Raw genomic sequence first — 19066 nt, 5'->3', positions numbered from 1 at the left:
GGAAGCTGTGAGAGTTTACTATGTGAAAGCCTTGCCAAATCAGGCCCAGGAATCCACCAGTTAAGTGTCCTGCTGCTGGCCTGAAACACACCTGCAGTTCAACACACAGTGTTCTGCAATCTGTCCGCAGAAACTAGTGAGTGTATGCACTTGTTCACTCCTAAAGCGTTGTGTTTAATACCTGTGTAGACACCAGGTTCGCCTGTGGATAAATGCAACACTGTTTTTTGGGGCCAGGCTATAAAGAAGGCAGTGACTTGGCTTATTCACCTTACTGCCCTTGATATCTAGAAAAATGTTTGTTACTGGATTTAGGAATCTTAAATTGGAGGTAATTGGCTTGAGGATCATTTGTATCTTCCTTGATCAAGAACAGAAAATATTTCATAAAGGAGAATGGGTTACCTATTGACACTAGCAGATTTCCCCCTTGACAAAGAAATTTGTGAGGACTGATAAAATGTTAATTTCAATATTTAAATCTATATGGACTTTTCTTCTGCCTTGGTACTTATATATAATCTACAAAGTCCTATGAATTATTCCTTCATGTTTCTATCATTCTTGAAACCACTTACTATTTTGCTTTGTCTCAGTGCTTGCCCAGGAGAAAGTGCCAACTCTTCTGGAACAACAGTTAAGACACACAAGTATGCACACATGTGCATATACACACAGGCATGCATGCAGCCATGCAGGCAGAGACACTGCCCTGGACAGTTCTGCATGGCAAAGGTTGGTCACACATGAAACCCCCAGTGAGTCAGTGGACTCAGAACTTCCATGCTGAAGGGCTTCTCGGCTGGTCATCCTGTCCTGTGCTCTCCCAGGGGATGAAGGTGGAGAGAGATGCGAGACCTGCCTGTGACGCTCATGCTCTATCCAGAGTAATGGTGCCCCCATCATCGCTCTCTCTCCTACAGCTGAGTAAGAATGTACCGTATCGTGTGGTGGGCACTCTGCATATGGGCTCTGGGTGAGCTCTGCTCTGCATTCTCTAGATTCCTCTCCACTTATGACAGCTGAGGTTCCTTTTTGTAACTGTCCTTAAAAGTCACACACAATAATTACTTTGACCACTGAGATGACTGCGAACATAAATGTTCCCACAAGTAAAAATCCACCTTTTCTGGAAAAAAAGGGGGGGGGGCATTTCAAGAAATTCTTATGGTGCTAACACAATTTCTTAAAATAAGAGTCAAGGTTAGTTTTCTACATATACAATAATGAACTCAGTCATATTTTGAACTTGGCCCACAGAGTCGGGGGAAGAAACTGACATGTTTTTATGTATGGGAAGACTCTGAAATCCTTCAGTTTATACTTCAAAAATGACTCCTAAGATAAAAGAATAATTTTTGGCATCTTTCCTGTTCATATTCGAGTGTTAGAAGACCCCCTACCACACTCAAGTATTAGTTTAACAAGGTGAAAATAAACCCTCTGTTGCCCATCTGCTAGGGAAAACTTACTCTCTTTAACTTGGAGGCAGCCTCTCCAGAACGGATTGCGGTCAGCAAGCTCTGCCGAACCTGCTCCGGGTCAGAGCTTTGGAATGTTAGAGAACTCTGCCTCTTAAGGGTGAACGATGTGCCATCAGCTGGAGTCAGCATTTGAGAACTCTGTTCATTCTGTACGGGTTTATTTTTCTACAAAAGAAACAAAAAAAATGGATGCAGGGTATTTTTATGAATTTCAAGAGGAGAGGCCTGCTTTTACAAACTGTGTTATCAAGAGCCCTTTTAAGACCACAGCTGCTGTGCTAATGATGCAGACACAGGTCTGTATCTTGCCCTTCACTCAGTTGTCTCTGCTGGTGGAGCCCAGCTGGAAGATGAACTCCCTACCTTCCTTTCTCAGCAGAGGAAGCTGTGGAAGAAAAATGCTACCTCTTTTTTGTTTCATGAACAAAGTGGCAATTTTACTGTGTGTAAATCAAAGAACACTGATACTGCCAGCACAGAACTGGCTACCAGTGCCAAAACTCAAGATAAAAAAATTCCACCAAATGAAAATCAACCCATTTTCACGGTTCTAACATATTCGGGAAAATGTATAAGGCTGTTGAATATACCAATTATTTCATACTTTAGAATCCAGTGTGCCATTTAACAGGGGACTATTGATGTGTCTACTATACTTAACTACCTGAGGTTTTTTTGTTTCTAGAAGCAACAAGAACCATGGACTGACTAGGGTTTTCCCCCATTAGATTAAAAATAAATGTTAAGAACTTCCAAACTAAATACTCAGAAATTCAATTAAACCTCTTAAGAACAAATATTTAGCAACTGATGTAACTTGGAATTGTTATATCAAGCAATCTTAAAAATGTCTTTTACAAACTGTCAAATTCCTATCTTTACTTTTTCAGTGAACTAAATAATAAAGCCTAGGCAGTGTCTCAAAACTGCATCGACCAAATTAAGCAGTTATTATTTAGGAACGTGATACATTTCAGGGAAAAGGCAGGTTCTACCTCCAAGTCCAAAATCCATCACTCTATCACACATACATCCTGATGTTGGATGACTCCAGTAGACAGAAATGTCAAATGGATGAGAAAATATTCTTCAAGATAAATACTGCCTCGGCATTAAAGAAAATATTTACTTGGCATCGGGGTCACTGGTCTCTTAGTCTAGGAATGTTTGAAAAAGCTGTAAAAAGCACTCCTGGAGTTGCCAAACAAGCATGGAAGTCTCCTTTAAACACTACCAGAGCAGAGTACACACTGTAATTTTTTTAAACATGGCTTGTGGATTAACATGAATCACACTGTGAATTTCAGAGCCTCCTTAGACTATTTTATGGCAACCCAGAAGACAAGAGGCTTAGTTGACAATTCAGGTCAACAGGACTTTTTTTTTTAAAACTACTATGGTTGGATGGAAGTTTGATCTTCGTGTTTATTATGGCAACTAACATAACGGATAATTAAGAAAAATACATTTTAAAGCCACTTCCATTAAGTTACATGTGATATGTTTGGTAAGCTGAGGTTTAACACATGTGACAGACAGGCAATGTACAACTGAGACACATTGGGCCCCTCCAGTCTCTGACACCATTTGTTTCAATTAAAACTACTTACTAGGCTATTACATACTGCTATAAAAGTGGATGGAAAAGCAAAGTAAATCATAATATCCAAACAGTTAAAAAAATAGCAAAGCACAGGAGAATTGGCAATGCTCTACACTCAGCAATTATACATGCATATGAATAATGAAATGTTAACATACTTGCTAACGAAATAGCTACATAACAATGACCTTCTACCTATATGAGTGCATTGTAACTGTCAGAGTAAAAAAGTCAGATTCTTAACTACATCCAGTCTGTTCCCAAAGAGCAGTTCAAAGTTAAGCAATACACAAATGTACCAAAGTATTGGTATAAAATGGGCTGTCCCTTACTTTAACCAAGTCATACTAGAATCTGATTATATTGGAAAAGCTAAGGCTTACCTTCTCGACATCATCATGTTGGGGAACCACCGCAGGTGTATTTACTGTGTGTGTCTTTTCACCCTCCCTGTTAGCTGCAGGCTGGGCAGAGCAGTCCTCACTGGGTGACTCAGGACGCACTTTACTGAACGACTGTGACCGCTTCACCACAGCAAGGGCAAAGGGTGAGGGGCCAGAGCTGGAGTAGGGTCGTGGGGCCCCAAAAGTTTTCAAGGTCTTCAGGTTTAGTGATGTTCCCTGACCACCAGGAAGAGCTACAGGCTTGGGGGCTACAGGAGGAAGAGAGGTCTCAGGAGGAAGAGCCACAGGCTTGGGGGCTACAGGAGGAAGAGAGGTCTCAGGAGGAAGAGCCACAGGTTTGGGGGCTACAGGGGGAGATGTCTCAGGAGGAAGAGCCACAGGTTTGGGGGTTACAGAGGGAGGAGAGATCTCAGGAGGAAGAGCCACAGGTTTGGGGGCTACAGGCGGGGGAGAGATCTCAGGAGGAAGAGCCACAGGCTTGGGAGCTACAGGAGGAAGAGATATCTCAGCAGGCTTCTGGATGATTCCATCAGGTTTTGAAATATTGGACAGCGGAGCAGAATGAGTCCTTTCACTTAAGGGAGAAAGAATTTGCTCTGGAGCGGGCCGTGAGTCTCTCTGCACCTCACTGGTTGCTGATTCTTTGGGGGTAGGCCCGGGGGCCGTGTGGACACTCTTAGCAGCTGCAGAAGTCACATAGTGGCCTGATGCTCTCTTCTGCATCTGCAAAAAAAACGAACTTGGTTTGGCCTGGGGATTTGAAGCTCGGGCTCGAAATTTTGACTCCAGAATATTGTTTATGTCTTCCAAATTTGGTGCAAACGGAACGCCGCCAGTGTCCATAGTCACCCTGGGAGGTTTCGGGGGGTTCTCGGCACCAGTAGGTGAGCTCAGAGTCCTCTGCGAAGGGCGCTCTGTGCCCGGGCTGGGCTTTGGTTTAAGGTCAGACTGAGGCTCCTGGGAGCCTCTGGGAGTAGCAAGGGCTTCTGTTTGCATGGCTGTTTCTTTGGTATTCTCAAGCACATGTTTCTGCTCTACAGCATGCATCTTTTGGCCATCTTTATCCTCCAGTGTTTCTGATTCCCAGGCTTTCACTATCTCCAGGGATTTGGGAGGCACTATTTTGTATGTCGTCATTCCAATTTTAGGGATATACTCTCTCGTAATTTCATTTGACGGTTTTGGCTTGGGGCTGTAGTCCTGTCTGTAAAGTGGAGAATTCTTTTGGTAAAGAGCAGCTGGAATCTTGTCACTTCCATCTACAGGAGACAGAGGGCCGTCGTTCCCAGACACACAAGCTGGCTCTTTCATGGGGAGTCTATCTTGGACATGTGTTGGGGTGCTGGGACTCCTGGATGCCTTTGAGGCATTTACAGGATCTTGGAGACTCGAGGACGATCTGCTGCTAGTTGAAGTCTGCACACTCTCGTCAACCTTGAGGTCAGACGAATTATGGTCTGCATGATTCCCATCAAAACTGCTGCAGGCAGGGGTGGCCTGAATTGCTGCATCTTGCATTTTTGTCTTTTCTACATCTGGTTGATTCATTTTTGGATCAGGTCCTGATGGTGCAGTATGATCCGTTCTACACACAGGAGAGCCTGGGAGTCCACTAGTTTCCATATCCACGGCTTTCTTTGGGGCTTTGCCTTCTATTGCGGTTTCTGTTTCCCTCAGTCTGTCTTTCATATAATCTGTGTTTGTGGCACAGACCGTAATTTCATTTTGAACTACAAAGAGGAAAAAAAATACTGTCAAGCATATATGTTAAAATGGAGGTGGCGGATTCAGTTTCTCAATGTGTCTCACTGAATCTACACAGCTGGATGATTTAGGTGCTATATACCATTTTCAGCTTCTTAATTACACAAAGGCAAGTAATGGGACACAGAAAATAGTATAGGCTGTTTCTAAGAGAAAATAATTAAGTGTGAAAACTATTTGTATAAATCCCTAATAAGCAACTTTAATTTACTGGTATCAAAACTCTGAATTTCAGGTGTAATATTTTCAATGAGTTGACTTATTAATCACTATTTCTCATCAACAAGTCACAATTATTCCCCAAGACTGCCAAGAAGATAGCCTAGACCCACCACTGAATTCATCAGCTGCCCACCCTCATTTACATCTAGCAATGATGCTCACCAAATGCCCATGAATGGCTGCAACATTTCCCAAGGAAAGTCAGTAAGGGAGAAGGTAGCTACTGCATTACCTTTCTTTCCTTCCCTCTATTCATAACTAACACTGACTTCTACAACGGGACAATGGTGGTTTAGATAACTGCACGTGGTGAAAAGAAAAATATAATAAAATATTTTACGGATAATATAAATTAATTTTTAAAATCACCTATAAGTTGACAAAGGTCACTACAAAGTACATGTACATGACATAAAATAATACTGAGGTATACTTGCAACGAACCTAGCAATCATCTGGTGTCAAAGCCTCACTGATGTGACTACCAAAGATGGCTCAGTGGTTAAGAGCATTGCCTGCTCTTCCAAAGGTCCTGAGTTCAATTCCCAGCAACCACATGGTGGCTCACAACCATCTGTAATGAGGTCTGGTGCCCTCTTCTGGCCTGCAGACATACACATAGACAGAATATTGTATGCATAATAAATAAATAAATATTTTTAAAAAAATAAAATAAAAAAGGAAGTGACTGATTGACTTTTAGATAGTCTCACTATTTAACCAAGACTAGTCTCAGCCTTCTGAGAACTGAGATTAAAGCTTGTGTCAGTGTCCAAGTTTAAGGAGGAACTCTGAAGACCAGGATCTACCTGAGTGGCAGACGCCCACCCTCTGTGTGCAAAACCCTGTATACAAACCCTAGCACTGCAAACTAAATAAGTAAACTGACTCCCAAGTGAATCAGTTATAAAATCATGGTTTTCAATGGGCACACTATTGCCACAATGGTGCATGCAGTGAAAATCAGAACCAAGAAGAGCTTTAGAGCATTTTAATACAGTATCAGAAGAGTACTGAGAATGGAAAAAACGAATCAGATATAAGCACATTTCCATTAGCTATAAAATTCTGTACTATATTCAGGGCAAACATACACACACACACACACAACCAACACCAACAATAATAATGTTAGCATTATCCATTTCCTCTATTTCCTAACAAAAACAACAACAACATTGGAACTATTTCCTTCCAAATATAAATTACATGTGCCTGTGTTTGTTTTCCATGACTATTACAAATTTTTCACTTAACACAGATTGGACAATAAACATTCATACACCTTTGCTCTCATTCTCTTAAAATGTATTATCACACGTTCCTTCAATTCTTTCCTGAACATTATTCTGTTTTGAGGTTCAATCTCATGTTGATATAAAGTGTCTTGGTATTTTGTTATGTGCTACAAAGATTGCTCAGGAAGTCATAGGTCCAGGTCCCTGATCCAACACTATGTGACTTGGCTGAAAAGTCAGGAATACTGAAGTGCATGGCTTGCAGTAATCAAGTAACAAAGTTAAAACAGAAGAAGGGGATCAATAGGAACTGAACGGATGAAATAGATGGAAATAGTTTACAAGGACAGCACGATCCTACACCAACTGGCAAAAGTAAACCAATTACATCATGAGAAAAATAAGAAACTGCCCTTAATTTGGGTGTAAGAATGGGGAAATGGGGCTGGAGAGATGGCTCAGAGGTTAAGAGCACTGACTGCTGTTCCAGAGGTCCTGAGTTCCCAGCACCCACATGGTGGCTCACAACCATTTATAATGAGATTTGGTGCCCTCTTCTGGCCTGCAGGCATACATGGAGGCAGACTGTTGTATACATAATAAATAAATATATCTTACAAAAAAGAAAAAGAATGGGGAAATGGTGGCAAATGATGTTGCCTACTTATAAGGCTTGAACATCAGGCAGGCAAGTGCCAGCCGAAGTGTGGCAATTTGAGTACAAAATAAAAACGTGCCCTGGGGCACGGGGAGGGACTCAGGCCACAGAAAAGATGCACAGAATACAACTTTAAGACCTGAGATTTAAATTGATAGCATCCAAAGGTGGAACAACATCATAAGGTGCAGACACGACAGCTAAGAGCCCACCCTGGAATTATGCTCTCCATGTTCAAATCCTCGGTCCATCACTTTCTGTGAGACAGTACCTTCAAGAGTAACAGTTCCCAAAATAGTCATAAATGAGACAGATATGAAAGGAGACAACGCATAAAAAAATTTATTCAGCATGTTTTAAGAATAGTCTACAACATCGTGTTGGCCATCAGTATTGGTTTCTAACACTCACCGTGTTCTTGGTTTGGTTCCAATGTCTTCAAGTCTCTAATACGGTCAGATACTGTGTCTTCATTGTTCATATCATATATGACAGGATTATTTGGCCCTCTGGAAGACATGACATTGTATATTATATGTGGGGGTTATTCAAACACACCACGAAAAAAAAACAGGCAATACTTTTTTCAAAGACAGATGGATTGAAATAATCACCCTTTCCTGCCAAATATTAGAACTTTGACAGCGAAGAAAAATATAACAGAGGAAATGCTGCCATGAAACACTGGCTTCAATACACTTGTCCTATTGCAAAGGAAGATGCGAGAGGCTTGGTGAAAGGAATGTCTTCCAAATGAATGTCTTTACTTAGCTGTCAGGAGCGATTTTTTTTTTTTAAAGGGAAAAGGAAACGAAAGGGAACATTTTAGTCTCGCATCTGGTAGAACCAACTGCATAAATCAGGAAGTGAACTGACCTCACTGACTTTTTTTTTTTTTTTTTTTTTTTTTTTGCTTCCTAAAGAGTTTAATTTGGAGACAATCCCACACAAATTTGGTAAAGCTCTAATGAAGACAGCTTATGTTGGTTGTTTGATTTCATCTTTATTCATAGCACTGAAATTCAAACACAGGATTAGTGGACTAGAGGCATTTTAAAAATTCCTGCGTCAGGTGGACAATACTGCTTGCATCTCAAACTTGACTGTTAACAACGCTGGTGGCTTAGTCTACTTCTGATCTGTGGAGCATTTTCACGGTCCAGGTAGTGAAAACCCTTGGATTCATTCAGTACAAAGTCAAAATTCAGTGCTTTATTTGGGTCAAACAGATAATAGCCAAACAAACAGACAGAAACATTTTAATTATATGTGATAGTTTCCTGACATGGGGAATACTATGCCTCTTGAATTGGGTTTCATTTGAATGCACTTACATGTAGCTTGCTACCTTATTAGTAAGGATTTTCCAAGGACAGTATGAGAGAGAGAATCTAAACAAAATGGTCAACCATAATTAAGCTTAAAATACCAGTTTTCTCTCAGAACAACAGCATTAACCAAACAAACCACCACCACCACTTGTGGCCTAGAAACTACTTACTTTCCCTCTGTCTTTCTGCCTTCTTGGCTTTGTCCCTTGGAGCTTGGAGAGGCCTCTCCATCGCTAAGGCTGAGGGCTGAGTCAGGCTCATTCTCCAACGCATTTATTCTATCAGTAGATTCCGAAGGGATGTCAGGCGATTTCACAGAACTACTTCCGGCCTGATCTTTGGATGACTCACCCAGTTCTTCCTTTTCATCTATCTCTTCAAGACTATAATCAGAGCTTACGCCAGCTACAAAGAAACGCAGATACAATCCTAAATATTAACCGGCCCTTTTCATCATGAGCAATCTAGCAAGGAGGGGGTATTTATAATAATAATTAGCTAGCATTTTAAAACGTGGCTCCAAACTAACAGTGGAATGTTTTTCTAATGCTGAATGGTGATGTTCTCCTGGAAGCACACCGTCTCACACGGGTGTCATCCTAGAACCACGTTCTATCACGCTGGGCTTTCATCACGGAAGGTGAATCTTACAAATGTCACATAACTGCATTTAGAAATCAATACCTTTGATTAGGTAACTTTAGAGGCATGCGATAATAATGTGAATTAAACAAATTAGCAACTTGAAACTCAGATTAATAGAACATTTTTGTACTGCCTACTAGTATGCCCTCGGACTGCCTCAGCAGGTATCAGCACTGACTGCAGTTGAGAGGACCTGGGTCTCCTTTGGAAATCCTGATGCTCATATACATTCTGCTACTAAGTTAGAATCCTATGACAGGCGGTCAAGAATTGTGAAAATTCTTTAAGAGCTTCTAATGTGCAATTTATTCTAAGAGTCATGTATCTAACTGCTTAGTGTAATTTTTAATGACGGAAAACAAAGATCAAATACTGCAAATTAATTTTTATTCTCAAATTTTTTTTTCTCCTCTTAGATATGTTATACTAGCCCTCTAACTTTACACATGCTAGGTAAGACTTTGCCACATACTGAGCTATGTGCACAGCCATGTTATAATATTGTTCCCAGTCAGTTTCCCAGATTGGTCTTGAATATGCTCTGTAGCCCAGGGAGGCTTAGACATGCAATCCTCCTGCCTCAACTTCCGGAGTAGCTAGAATTACAAATCTGAGGCAGCAGACGCAGTTCCAGCTTTTATTACCATTTTGGGATCTCTTGCTTATTTCGTTTCATTTTTCCTTTGTTGTTAAGGTAAATCTTCTGTTTCCCCGGCTGGCCTCAAATTTTTGTACCCCTGAGTGCTGGGAAATACAGGCACAATCCACTACATCTAGCTGAAGCGACTTCCTCTGACACTTTCTCCTGTGCTCCAGAAAGGATGACGTACACACACAAGCGGGCAGCCACGCTCACATTACTTCTTAATTACAGCTTAATGTAAAATGTAAAATCAAGTATGTTACACTCAATGTTCTAAAGCTGCCCCCACCACTTACTATATTAAAATCTTATCCCATACCGATACGAATGTGTGTGGCAGCCCTTCTCAACGGTTTTGGATAATATCTCATCCTACAAGAATTTCTTTCTATCATTATTTCTTACTGCTGACAACCAATGGCAGCAGGGTCAGAAAAGGAGACATTCCAGCAACAGAGTGCTCATCGTCCTTCCCAACATTAACTGTGAAAGTCAAGTTACCCATGAGGCTCAACACTTTTGCTTAAACAAATTGAGCATTTCCATTTACGTGACAGTATCCGAGTGAAACTTAATTTAAGCTGGAGAGGGGGCAGTAAGGTCATATGCCATTGCTCCAGTGGACCCATAAACCATACCAGGAGTTGGATTTTAGTGTTAGACAGGAACGTGTGTCAATTTCAGTTCTTTGAAAAACAATATGAGCCGGGAGTCAAGTCACATACTTTTAATCCCAGTCCTGGAGAGGCAAAGGCAGGTGGGTCTCTATGTGTTTCTGGCCAACCTGGTCTACAAAGAAAGTTCCAGGCCAGCTTGGGCTACAGACCTTGTCTCAAAAAAGAAGGAAAGAAAGAAAGAAAAAAAGCGCTGGTGGTTAGTACAGCTGACTGTTTCCTTCACAGAGACTTGATTACTCACAAAAAGTTAAGGAATTTGAATTTAAGTAAGTTTGAAACACATGAAGGTGAAATGCAAGCAATATTTCAAGGAATGTGTTTGCTGCATTTGAACTGTGAAACTATTAAACTTAACACTTAAATATGTCTTTTTAGATAGCATGTGTTTTTCCTGGTTCTCAACAAAATAGAAAAATTGCTTGACAGATACTGTGCCTCTGGTAAAATACAGCTCTATTAAATCAATCCTAAACACACTCCTCTTTGTAGTCAGCACCGTACTATGACTATGGATGAGTTCAAACTTAATTGTCCAGTTTACAGCTTAGAAATATTTGAGTAATTTCCCCTTTGGAGGCGATTACCATGATGCAATCTGTAACACTGAAGGTCTTGTGTGTATGTGAGCTTTAATTTTTCTTGAAAAAAAAAATCCATGGCAATATTTGTTGAGTCATATAGGAAAAATGAGTGTGCACATTTCATTTTAAATTCACACCATTATAAATATCATTAAAGGGTATTTAATGATAGCAGAGTGGGAGGTCCCTGCCCCCTTAGCATGCAGGCATGGCATGAACCTCCACCACCACCCCAAAAACTTCTCCTCAAATTGTTGCCAAAGTCTGTAAACAACTCTACACTATCACAAGGAGCCTGTGACAGCGTACTATTTTTAAACGACTAAACTGAAATGATAAGGGGCTCTTTTTGAGTCATTAAAAAGTGAGTATATTTACGAGGAGATCCAAATATTATGCAACTATAAAGTTGTTCTATGCGAAAACAAAATAATCCTACTTTTAAAAGAGAAAAGACATCTAAGAATAACATGAGAAAAAAAATAAGTCATAAGTCACACAGCTCACATGGGAAGTTCAATAAAGAATACTTGGAAATAGTCTCTTATACGTTCATGGGAGATAATAAAGTCCAAGGAGCCCTTCCGAACAATGCAAGCCAGAGTGATCCTCAGAGCCACTGAGTGAATCCTCTTCTGCTATGCCCTGCTTATTTAGATAGTGAAGGAAAACCACGCATTTCAAACCTGCACAGAGGCAGAGACACTTACATATGAAAGGTTTTACAGAGGATAATAAGTAAACTGATCTCTACTCAATGGCACCTTCCTCTGCATATACCAAAGCCACAGCCAGTCAAGGCCTGAGCACCTACACGTCAAAGATGCTACAGCTGCCTCTGGAGTTCCAGGGCCCTCAGAGAGCGAGAGTTCATCCGCCGGCTTGGGCACAGTACACTGCTCCTGGCTTAGGAACCGGGGGCCAGGGGAGCCATCTGCCAAGGAAGGAGAGTCTGTGGAAATGGCACTTAGACAAGAGAGTTAAAAAACAAAGCAAGCAGACATCAAGACGCAGTGGGAAGTCGGTGCTGTTAGCTCACATTTACCCATGGAGTAGCTCTGAAAAGGGAAAGCGAGAAGCAGATATGGGACAAAGTTTGAGAAGCCTGGCCATTTTTCCACGATATATTTTATGTTGACAATAGCCTCTGATAAATAAATTTCCTGTGTGGAATGAGATGGTCTTGTTGAGACTGTTTTAAGAAAAACAAAAGGCACTACTACTTATATAATAGCAATGTCTTAAATCATAAACATGATTCTTCTATGACTTAAAAATCTCAAATTTCTTTTTTTTTTTTTTTTTTTTTTTGGTTTTTCGAGACAGGGTTTCTCTGTAGCTTTGGTGCCTCTCCCGGAACTAGCTCTTGTAGACCAGGCTGGCCTCAAACTCCCGAGTGCTGGGATTAAAGGCGTGTGCCACCACCGCCCGGCAAAAATCTCAAATTTCTAAGCACCTTGTAAGAGTCAAAGATTCAAGGTCAGCGACTCCTAAACGCATCCAACTTTGTGAATAAAAATGGGACAATCTAGGTACTCATATCTGGCAGCATTTCCATGCTAATGTGCTTGAGGTATTCTTTTCTTCCTAAGGGCAGGGTGGCCTGGTACTATGGATCCCCTGCTTCAGCCTCCCAAGTGCTGCAATTACAGATGCACATCACTACCCGCAGCTCCTAGTCCTTCTTACAAAAGCTACTAAGTAGTTACTATTGAACTATTAAAAACAGATCGAATTTTTTTTTTATTTTTTTTAACCTCATTTACTTGGGGAGAATCCACAGTGTGGGCTATGTTGTGGCAAGTATTTGCATGGGAAAAAACAATTCATCATTAAAGTAGGAAAGCATGAATGCTGAATTCAAACCCAAAGCAGCTGTTGAAAGAGACTGTGTTGAACTTTAAGTCTCTGAAACAAACCAAAAAATCTCCCCACTGTGGTGTGACCCTACCTAGAAGGAGGCTATTAACTGTCCACTAGATAGTGCATAAGGAAAACAGAGAGAGCACTCAGGGTCCAGCTCTAGAACTGGAACTTTCATCTCTGCCAGTTTCTTATCCTGGCGTCTAATCTCCAGGGGAGGAAACAAAGAATTCATTTCATAGACCAAAAGGGGGAAAAGAGGTCAAAGTATTCCAATGTCTCAGTATGAGGAGCATTCCGGTTAGAGTCATTCCTCATGTCAAGGCGTTTCTTCCCTTCACAATGGAAGCGTGCAGCGACGAGGGTCATACCTGGGCTGGACAACACCTCAGGAGAGTCTGCTTCCAAAGCGCTGTCCGGAGCAACTCCATCTTCTGAAAGCAGGGCTGAAAGAAGCAAGAGAACCGATAACGAGTCACACTCAGATGAGAAATGACTCCTGGGGAATTTCCCTGCTATCACTTAATCCAGGAAGGATTAACTTAAACCACGCAGCTGTGAAATGACTACATGCACCCCACCCTCCATCCCCACTCCTAGGGAGTGAAACCTGGAATCACAGTATCTTCTGAATTAATCTGCACACTGTTCGCATACTCATTACGATAATGAAGTGGTATAATTTTGCCATTTTTCACTGCAGACTTTCCAGAAGCACTTAAGCAATAATAATCAGGCGATTTTAGAAGTGTGTGTGTGTGGAGAGAGAGAGAGAGAGAGAGAGAGAGAGAGAGAGAGAGAGAGAGAGAGAGAGAGAGAGAGAGAGAGAGAGAGAGAGAGAGAGCGGGCAAAGTGCACATCTTAAATTCCAGTTCAGTTCTCAGGGACAGAAGCAGACAGATCTCTGAGTCTGAGGCCAGCCTGGACTGATTAGGGAGTTCTAGGCCAGCCAAGGATATATAGTGAAAGCTGTTCAGAAAGGGGAAAAACAAAAAGCTATGTCTCACTGCTTTACTGACTGTATTAGAACACAAAGCCAATGTACTGTACACAAGAGAATACCATTATCGGACGCAAGGCTGCTGTTATCGTTCTGCAGGGGTGTTTTCGAAGGTGGGGCGGGTGCTTTTCGCTTTGTTCTTTTCAGAGACAAAGTTCCTGACGAACTACTGAGCTGCAGGGACCCTGTCCTCACCATGACCCCGTCCGTGGAACTCTGTAGGAAACAAAATGGCCAAAGAATCCTATATTTAGCAATCAAGCACAAACTTCAGGCATGGCCCTGACCTCCACGGCAAACATGTCAAATACAAAAACAAACCACAACGGCCTCCATCTGAAAGTATTTGTGGAGCATCTGTCGTGTACAGATGGTAGACAAGGAGATGGACACATAAACAAAAAAAAATGGGCCTTCTTTAAAAAAAAAATTAACCTAGCATGGGACTGACACAGAAACTACACTGTGCAAAGACTTCAAAGGGACATAATTAAAAGCTAATTTTGGAGGAAAATTCTGGAGAAATTATTAGATGCAAAGGACAGTGTGAAGGGGCTGGGGAGGTGGGCCAAAGGGTAGCCCTGCTGCAGAAGCGTGAGGCACTGAGCTTGGATCCTTAGAATCAACTTAAAATGCACACATGGTGTCCCACATTTGTAACCCCAGTGTGTGGGGAGGGGGGGCGAGGAGAGGAAATCAGTGAATCAAGTCTCCCTGGGCAGCCAGTCAAATCAACTGATGAGCTCAGGATTCAGTGGGAGGCCCTGTATCAAAGAAATTAAGGTGGAGTGCAAAAAAATAAGATACCTACCACTAACCTCTCCACATACATGAATAGGGGAGTGTGTGCATGTGTGTACACACAAAAGGAGAAGGGAAGGGAAGGTAGTTGCATATTAAGGGCTGACTTAGGGTCCCTAGATGGGTTAATGGGTAAAGGCTCTTACTTTCAAGCCTGATGACTTGAATTAGAGACTCCGGGGATCTATATGGTGGAAGGAAAGACCGACTTTTGCAAGCTACCTCTGACCTCCACAAGTGCAACGTAGCACACATGCATTTGTGGGACAGGCATGCATGCACACATACACACACATAAATATAAAACAAAATTAAAGAGTTGATTCAGTATGAAGACATACATGGAAAAACATGTAAGAAAAATCTGGAGAACGGAAAGGATGCCATGAGGGAAGGATGGGGGAGAAGAATCAACTAAAACACGTTTATTCAAGAACGTCATAATTGTAGCTAACATATGCATTATATTTAAAAAATGCTGAAAACCACAAAAAATAAAATATTTGATTGGTTTAAAAATGTAAACACACATACATACCTATATACACGCAAGCATGCATACATACACGAATATACATTCCCTTCACACATGGCCTCCTTTCCACTTCCATGTCACATGTAGATTTTTATGTGTTTCATGTATATCGTTCTACCAAAAAATCTAGATTTGAGCCAGCTCTTTACATTTTTTTAGATTTATTTAGTGCATGTGGGTATGTCTATGTACATGTGTATGTGCACACCTATCATACCTAACAAAGTCATGTGTGCTACATTGTGGAGGCCAGAAGGCAGCTTGAAACATGATTCAATCTATTCAATCTACCTCTCTCTCTCTCCCTTTCTCTCTCATCTATCTAGATCTATCTATAGATAGACACACAGACAAACAGGCATACATATACAGAGAGAGGCAAGCCCTTTGAGGTCACCTGCCCCACAGCATGTGACTGTTAGTGGACCCTAAGACAAGCATCACCCAGCAGGATGGCTGATGCCTCCTGGGCAACTGCCTCACCATCTTTATTTCTGCCCCTTATAAGAAAACTGCTTCACAGACATGTATATATAGTTCAATCTCCTACTTTGTGTTGGAATCCCTCCAACTAAAATTTTCCAAACTTTTGATCCATTATTACTTTTGCTCAAAAAATAAATCCACTAAACTTGACCATAAGTGACATGATAGTCATGTAACACACTCCTTGACTTGACCTGCGCAGCACTAAGCACAGATGAGCACTGCTATTCAAACTTTGCCTTACCCGTGAGATGCCACACTCCCTACTCTCCACAGCCCCACACCACAGCTACTCCATTATGCTGTTCTTTACTGTTCATCTCCTGAAGAACACATGTGGGACTCACCCACAGTATATAATTCGTTTTAAATGTCTATGTTCATTCTCCTGGCAACCCCACGGTTCCCTGGATTTTAAGCATTCCTGACATAATCATGAACCCCAAACTCAGGTCTCCACCCTAGACCACTCTTCCAGCTGCACTAAAAGCTTTAAGGATACTTGATGCTGGCATGTCTCCACCTGGGCTCTTGACAACCACCACGCTTCCTTCATCCCCACAGCTGCTTCCCTCACAATCTTCACAAGCCTTGGCAAAGAGAAAGCTGTGCTTCCGTCTTCCAACCGTCTCACCCACTCTCTCCACCCACACTGCCTCTGTCTGTTGGGTCTTTCCTTAACATCCAGCACCCAGATGCCATCTAGCGCTCTCTGACTCACTGAGAACCGTCTAAATGGACTTCATTCTATGCCACTTCTCATCAACAAAAGGACTTTCTTGATAAGATGCACACTGCAGTGAGCTCCTTTACTCAAAATCCACTGATGACTTTTTGTTGGCCAAGAAAAAAAAAATTCTAAGTGATAACACGGCTCTAAGATCTCTTTAATACTCCTTCTCCAAGATGGCTGACCCAGATCAGTCACACTGCCTTCTTGCTGTCCCGACCTCAGGGTGGCTCCCTTTGCTGTTCTCTGGGTCTAGAGCTCTCTTCTGATAACACAGGATCATAGCCCTCATTCTTTGCTGGTTATTTCTTTTTTTTTTTTCTTTTTGATTTTCGAGACAGGGTGTCTCCGTAGCTTTTTGGTTCCTGTCCTGGAACTAGCTCTTGTAGACCAGGCTGGCCTCGAACTCACAGAGATCTGCCTGCCTCTGCCTCCCGAGTGCTGGGATTAAAGGCGTGCGCCACCACCTCCCGGCTTTTGCTGGTTATTTCTCATGTGGCACCTCCTCAATGAAGCCTCGACTCCCAAAAGCTCGCACCTGCTCCCCAGCTTGATGCCTGTAGACTAGCATTTAATAGTGTTCTCGCATACTACAGAGTTGGATTAATTGTTCAGTGTCAATTTCCCCTCCAAAAGACCAAAAGGGCAGGGATTTTCTTTTTCCCAATTATGCCCACTGCTGTATTTCAACACCAATATCTGGCTCATAGACGTTTTGTAATTATTTTAAGTAGGAAGCTGAGGTGAACTTGAACTAGAAATACATGCATTATCTTAGGTCAATCAAATTTTTAGAAAATAATTAAGTACATTAAAGGGTAATGAACGAATTCATAGGAAAATTTCAATCCTTGTACCTTGGTATTAAATCAAAAAAATTTAACAAATTTACTATTTCAGAATTTTAAAAGATTCTTCCAGATTAACCTCCCAAGACAAGGCAAGAAAATAGAAAGGCTTGATTTAGCCCTGCATCAGGTTCTAAAGACATCTCATAGGATTGAACAGTGACATCTACTGCAGCAGACACTCAGCTACACAAATCTCTCTATCCAGTCCTTTTTACAAAGGGAATAGGACAGTGTATCTGCCATGCTCTCTGAGGTAGCCAATAACTAAACAGCCACACCACTTGGGAAAATACCTACAACCAAACCCAAGCTAGCCCTTACCAAACACTACTCCCCTCCTCTCTCCATGATACTTGATGCTAGCATGTCTCCACCTCTCCATAGCCTTGCAAGAAACAAGCTACGATGTGCACTCAAGTCCACATTTGGATTTAGAGCCACTAACGTCAATTCTGACTAAGTATTGCAATCAGACCCCTTGGGAGGGCATGCAAGTGCATCCTTAATGGACTTATGAAATAATTCAAGGACCTCCTGTGACAAAGAGCTGAGAAGGAAACGCGGGACCTGGTAGTGTTTAAACATCACTTTCAGTGGAATATAATAAAGTTTAAAAAGCTTCTACTGATGCCTCTGAATTCTGAAACCTTTATTTCGTGTCCCATGAAAAGAACAAATTCTCCTGAGGTCAGTCAAGGGGAGGTTGGCAGGCAGTGGTGTCCATCCTGGCCAGGAGGCAGTGCCTGCTCAAGTCACCAGGGTGTTCAAGGCACGACAAAGCTTGTGTTCTTTGAAGATGTAAAAAACTGAAAGATGGTTTATCTATTAAGCACATGTGCTGATCTTGCAGAAGACTGAAGTTTGGTTCCCAGTACCGACACCTGGTAGCTCACTGCCATCTGTTACCTCAGCCACAGGGAATCAGAGGCCCACGCCAGGCCTCCATAGCTGAGCAACACTACCTGGACCATAACTGTGTAGAACGAGTACCTCCACATGTGTATTTTAAAGGGCTCTGGCTGTAGTATTTAAAACTACTTCAAGAACTAAATTGTGACACATGACATTTGGAAGGAAAAATGAAGAACTGTAGAGAAAAATACATGAACACAGGCAAATGATAAAAATTCACATGCGATTTGATTCTGATATACATGCCATATTATATAAGAAAAGGCACCCGATATAGAGATCATCAGGGAAGGCTCAAATTCTAAAAACCCTGACATTTCACTTCTTAAAATATTTACCCCAGAGCTGAAATAATCAGGTGTAATTTCTTGGTGAATTTACTTCTTTTGGCAGAGCCCTACTGGCACGTCATTCCCACCACAGTACGGGTTCATCAGTGAGAATACAGTAGATGATCCAATAACTCTGAGACGAGGGAGCAAGAGACACTGTGGTTTGCCTTCTGGTCCCAGGCTCCTGGAGCTTTGGCTGATTGCTTCCATGACTGTATAATAAAGTGTCTCACCTCTAGGCTGCATCCCCTATCAATGTCTCTCTCTGAGGGGGTCTCTTTCATCACCTGATAAAAGCAGTCATGA

The 19066-nt window shown here is 41.7% G+C and overlaps 1 protein-coding gene across 4 annotated transcripts in view; it reads right to left on the bottom strand.

Moving 5' to 3' along the window:
• Window positions 1-19066, bottom strand: part of Cobll1 (cordon-bleu WH2 repeat protein like 1) — a 139716-nt gene that overhangs the window by 8012 nt on the left and 112638 nt on the right. For 2 of the 4 annotated variants that reach the window (XM_057755607.1, XM_057755608.1), the window contains 7 exons: window positions 14176-14329; window positions 13485-13559; window positions 12065-12184; window positions 8875-9109; window positions 7785-7882; window positions 3471-5221; window positions 1473-1649 (listed from right to left, as the gene is read on the bottom strand). In XM_057755607.1, the coding sequence (XP_057611590.1) occupies window positions 1473-1649; window positions 3471-5221; window positions 7785-7882; window positions 8875-9109; window positions 12065-12184; window positions 13485-13559; window positions 14176-14329 (2610 nt within the window). The remainder of the gene's footprint in view (window positions 1-1472; window positions 1650-3470; window positions 5222-7784; window positions 7883-8874; window positions 9110-12064; window positions 12185-13484; window positions 13560-14175; window positions 14330-19066) is intronic. The other 2 variants (XM_057755609.1, XM_057755610.1) reach the window with 1 other exon arrangement.

This window comes from Chionomys nivalis, chromosome 22 (assembly GCF_950005125.1).
Source record: "Chionomys nivalis chromosome 22, mChiNiv1.1, whole genome shotgun sequence".
Lineage (NCBI taxonomy): Eukaryota > Metazoa > Chordata > Mammalia > Rodentia > Cricetidae > Chionomys > Chionomys nivalis.
This window is presented reverse-complemented; position numbering and strand designations above follow the sequence as displayed.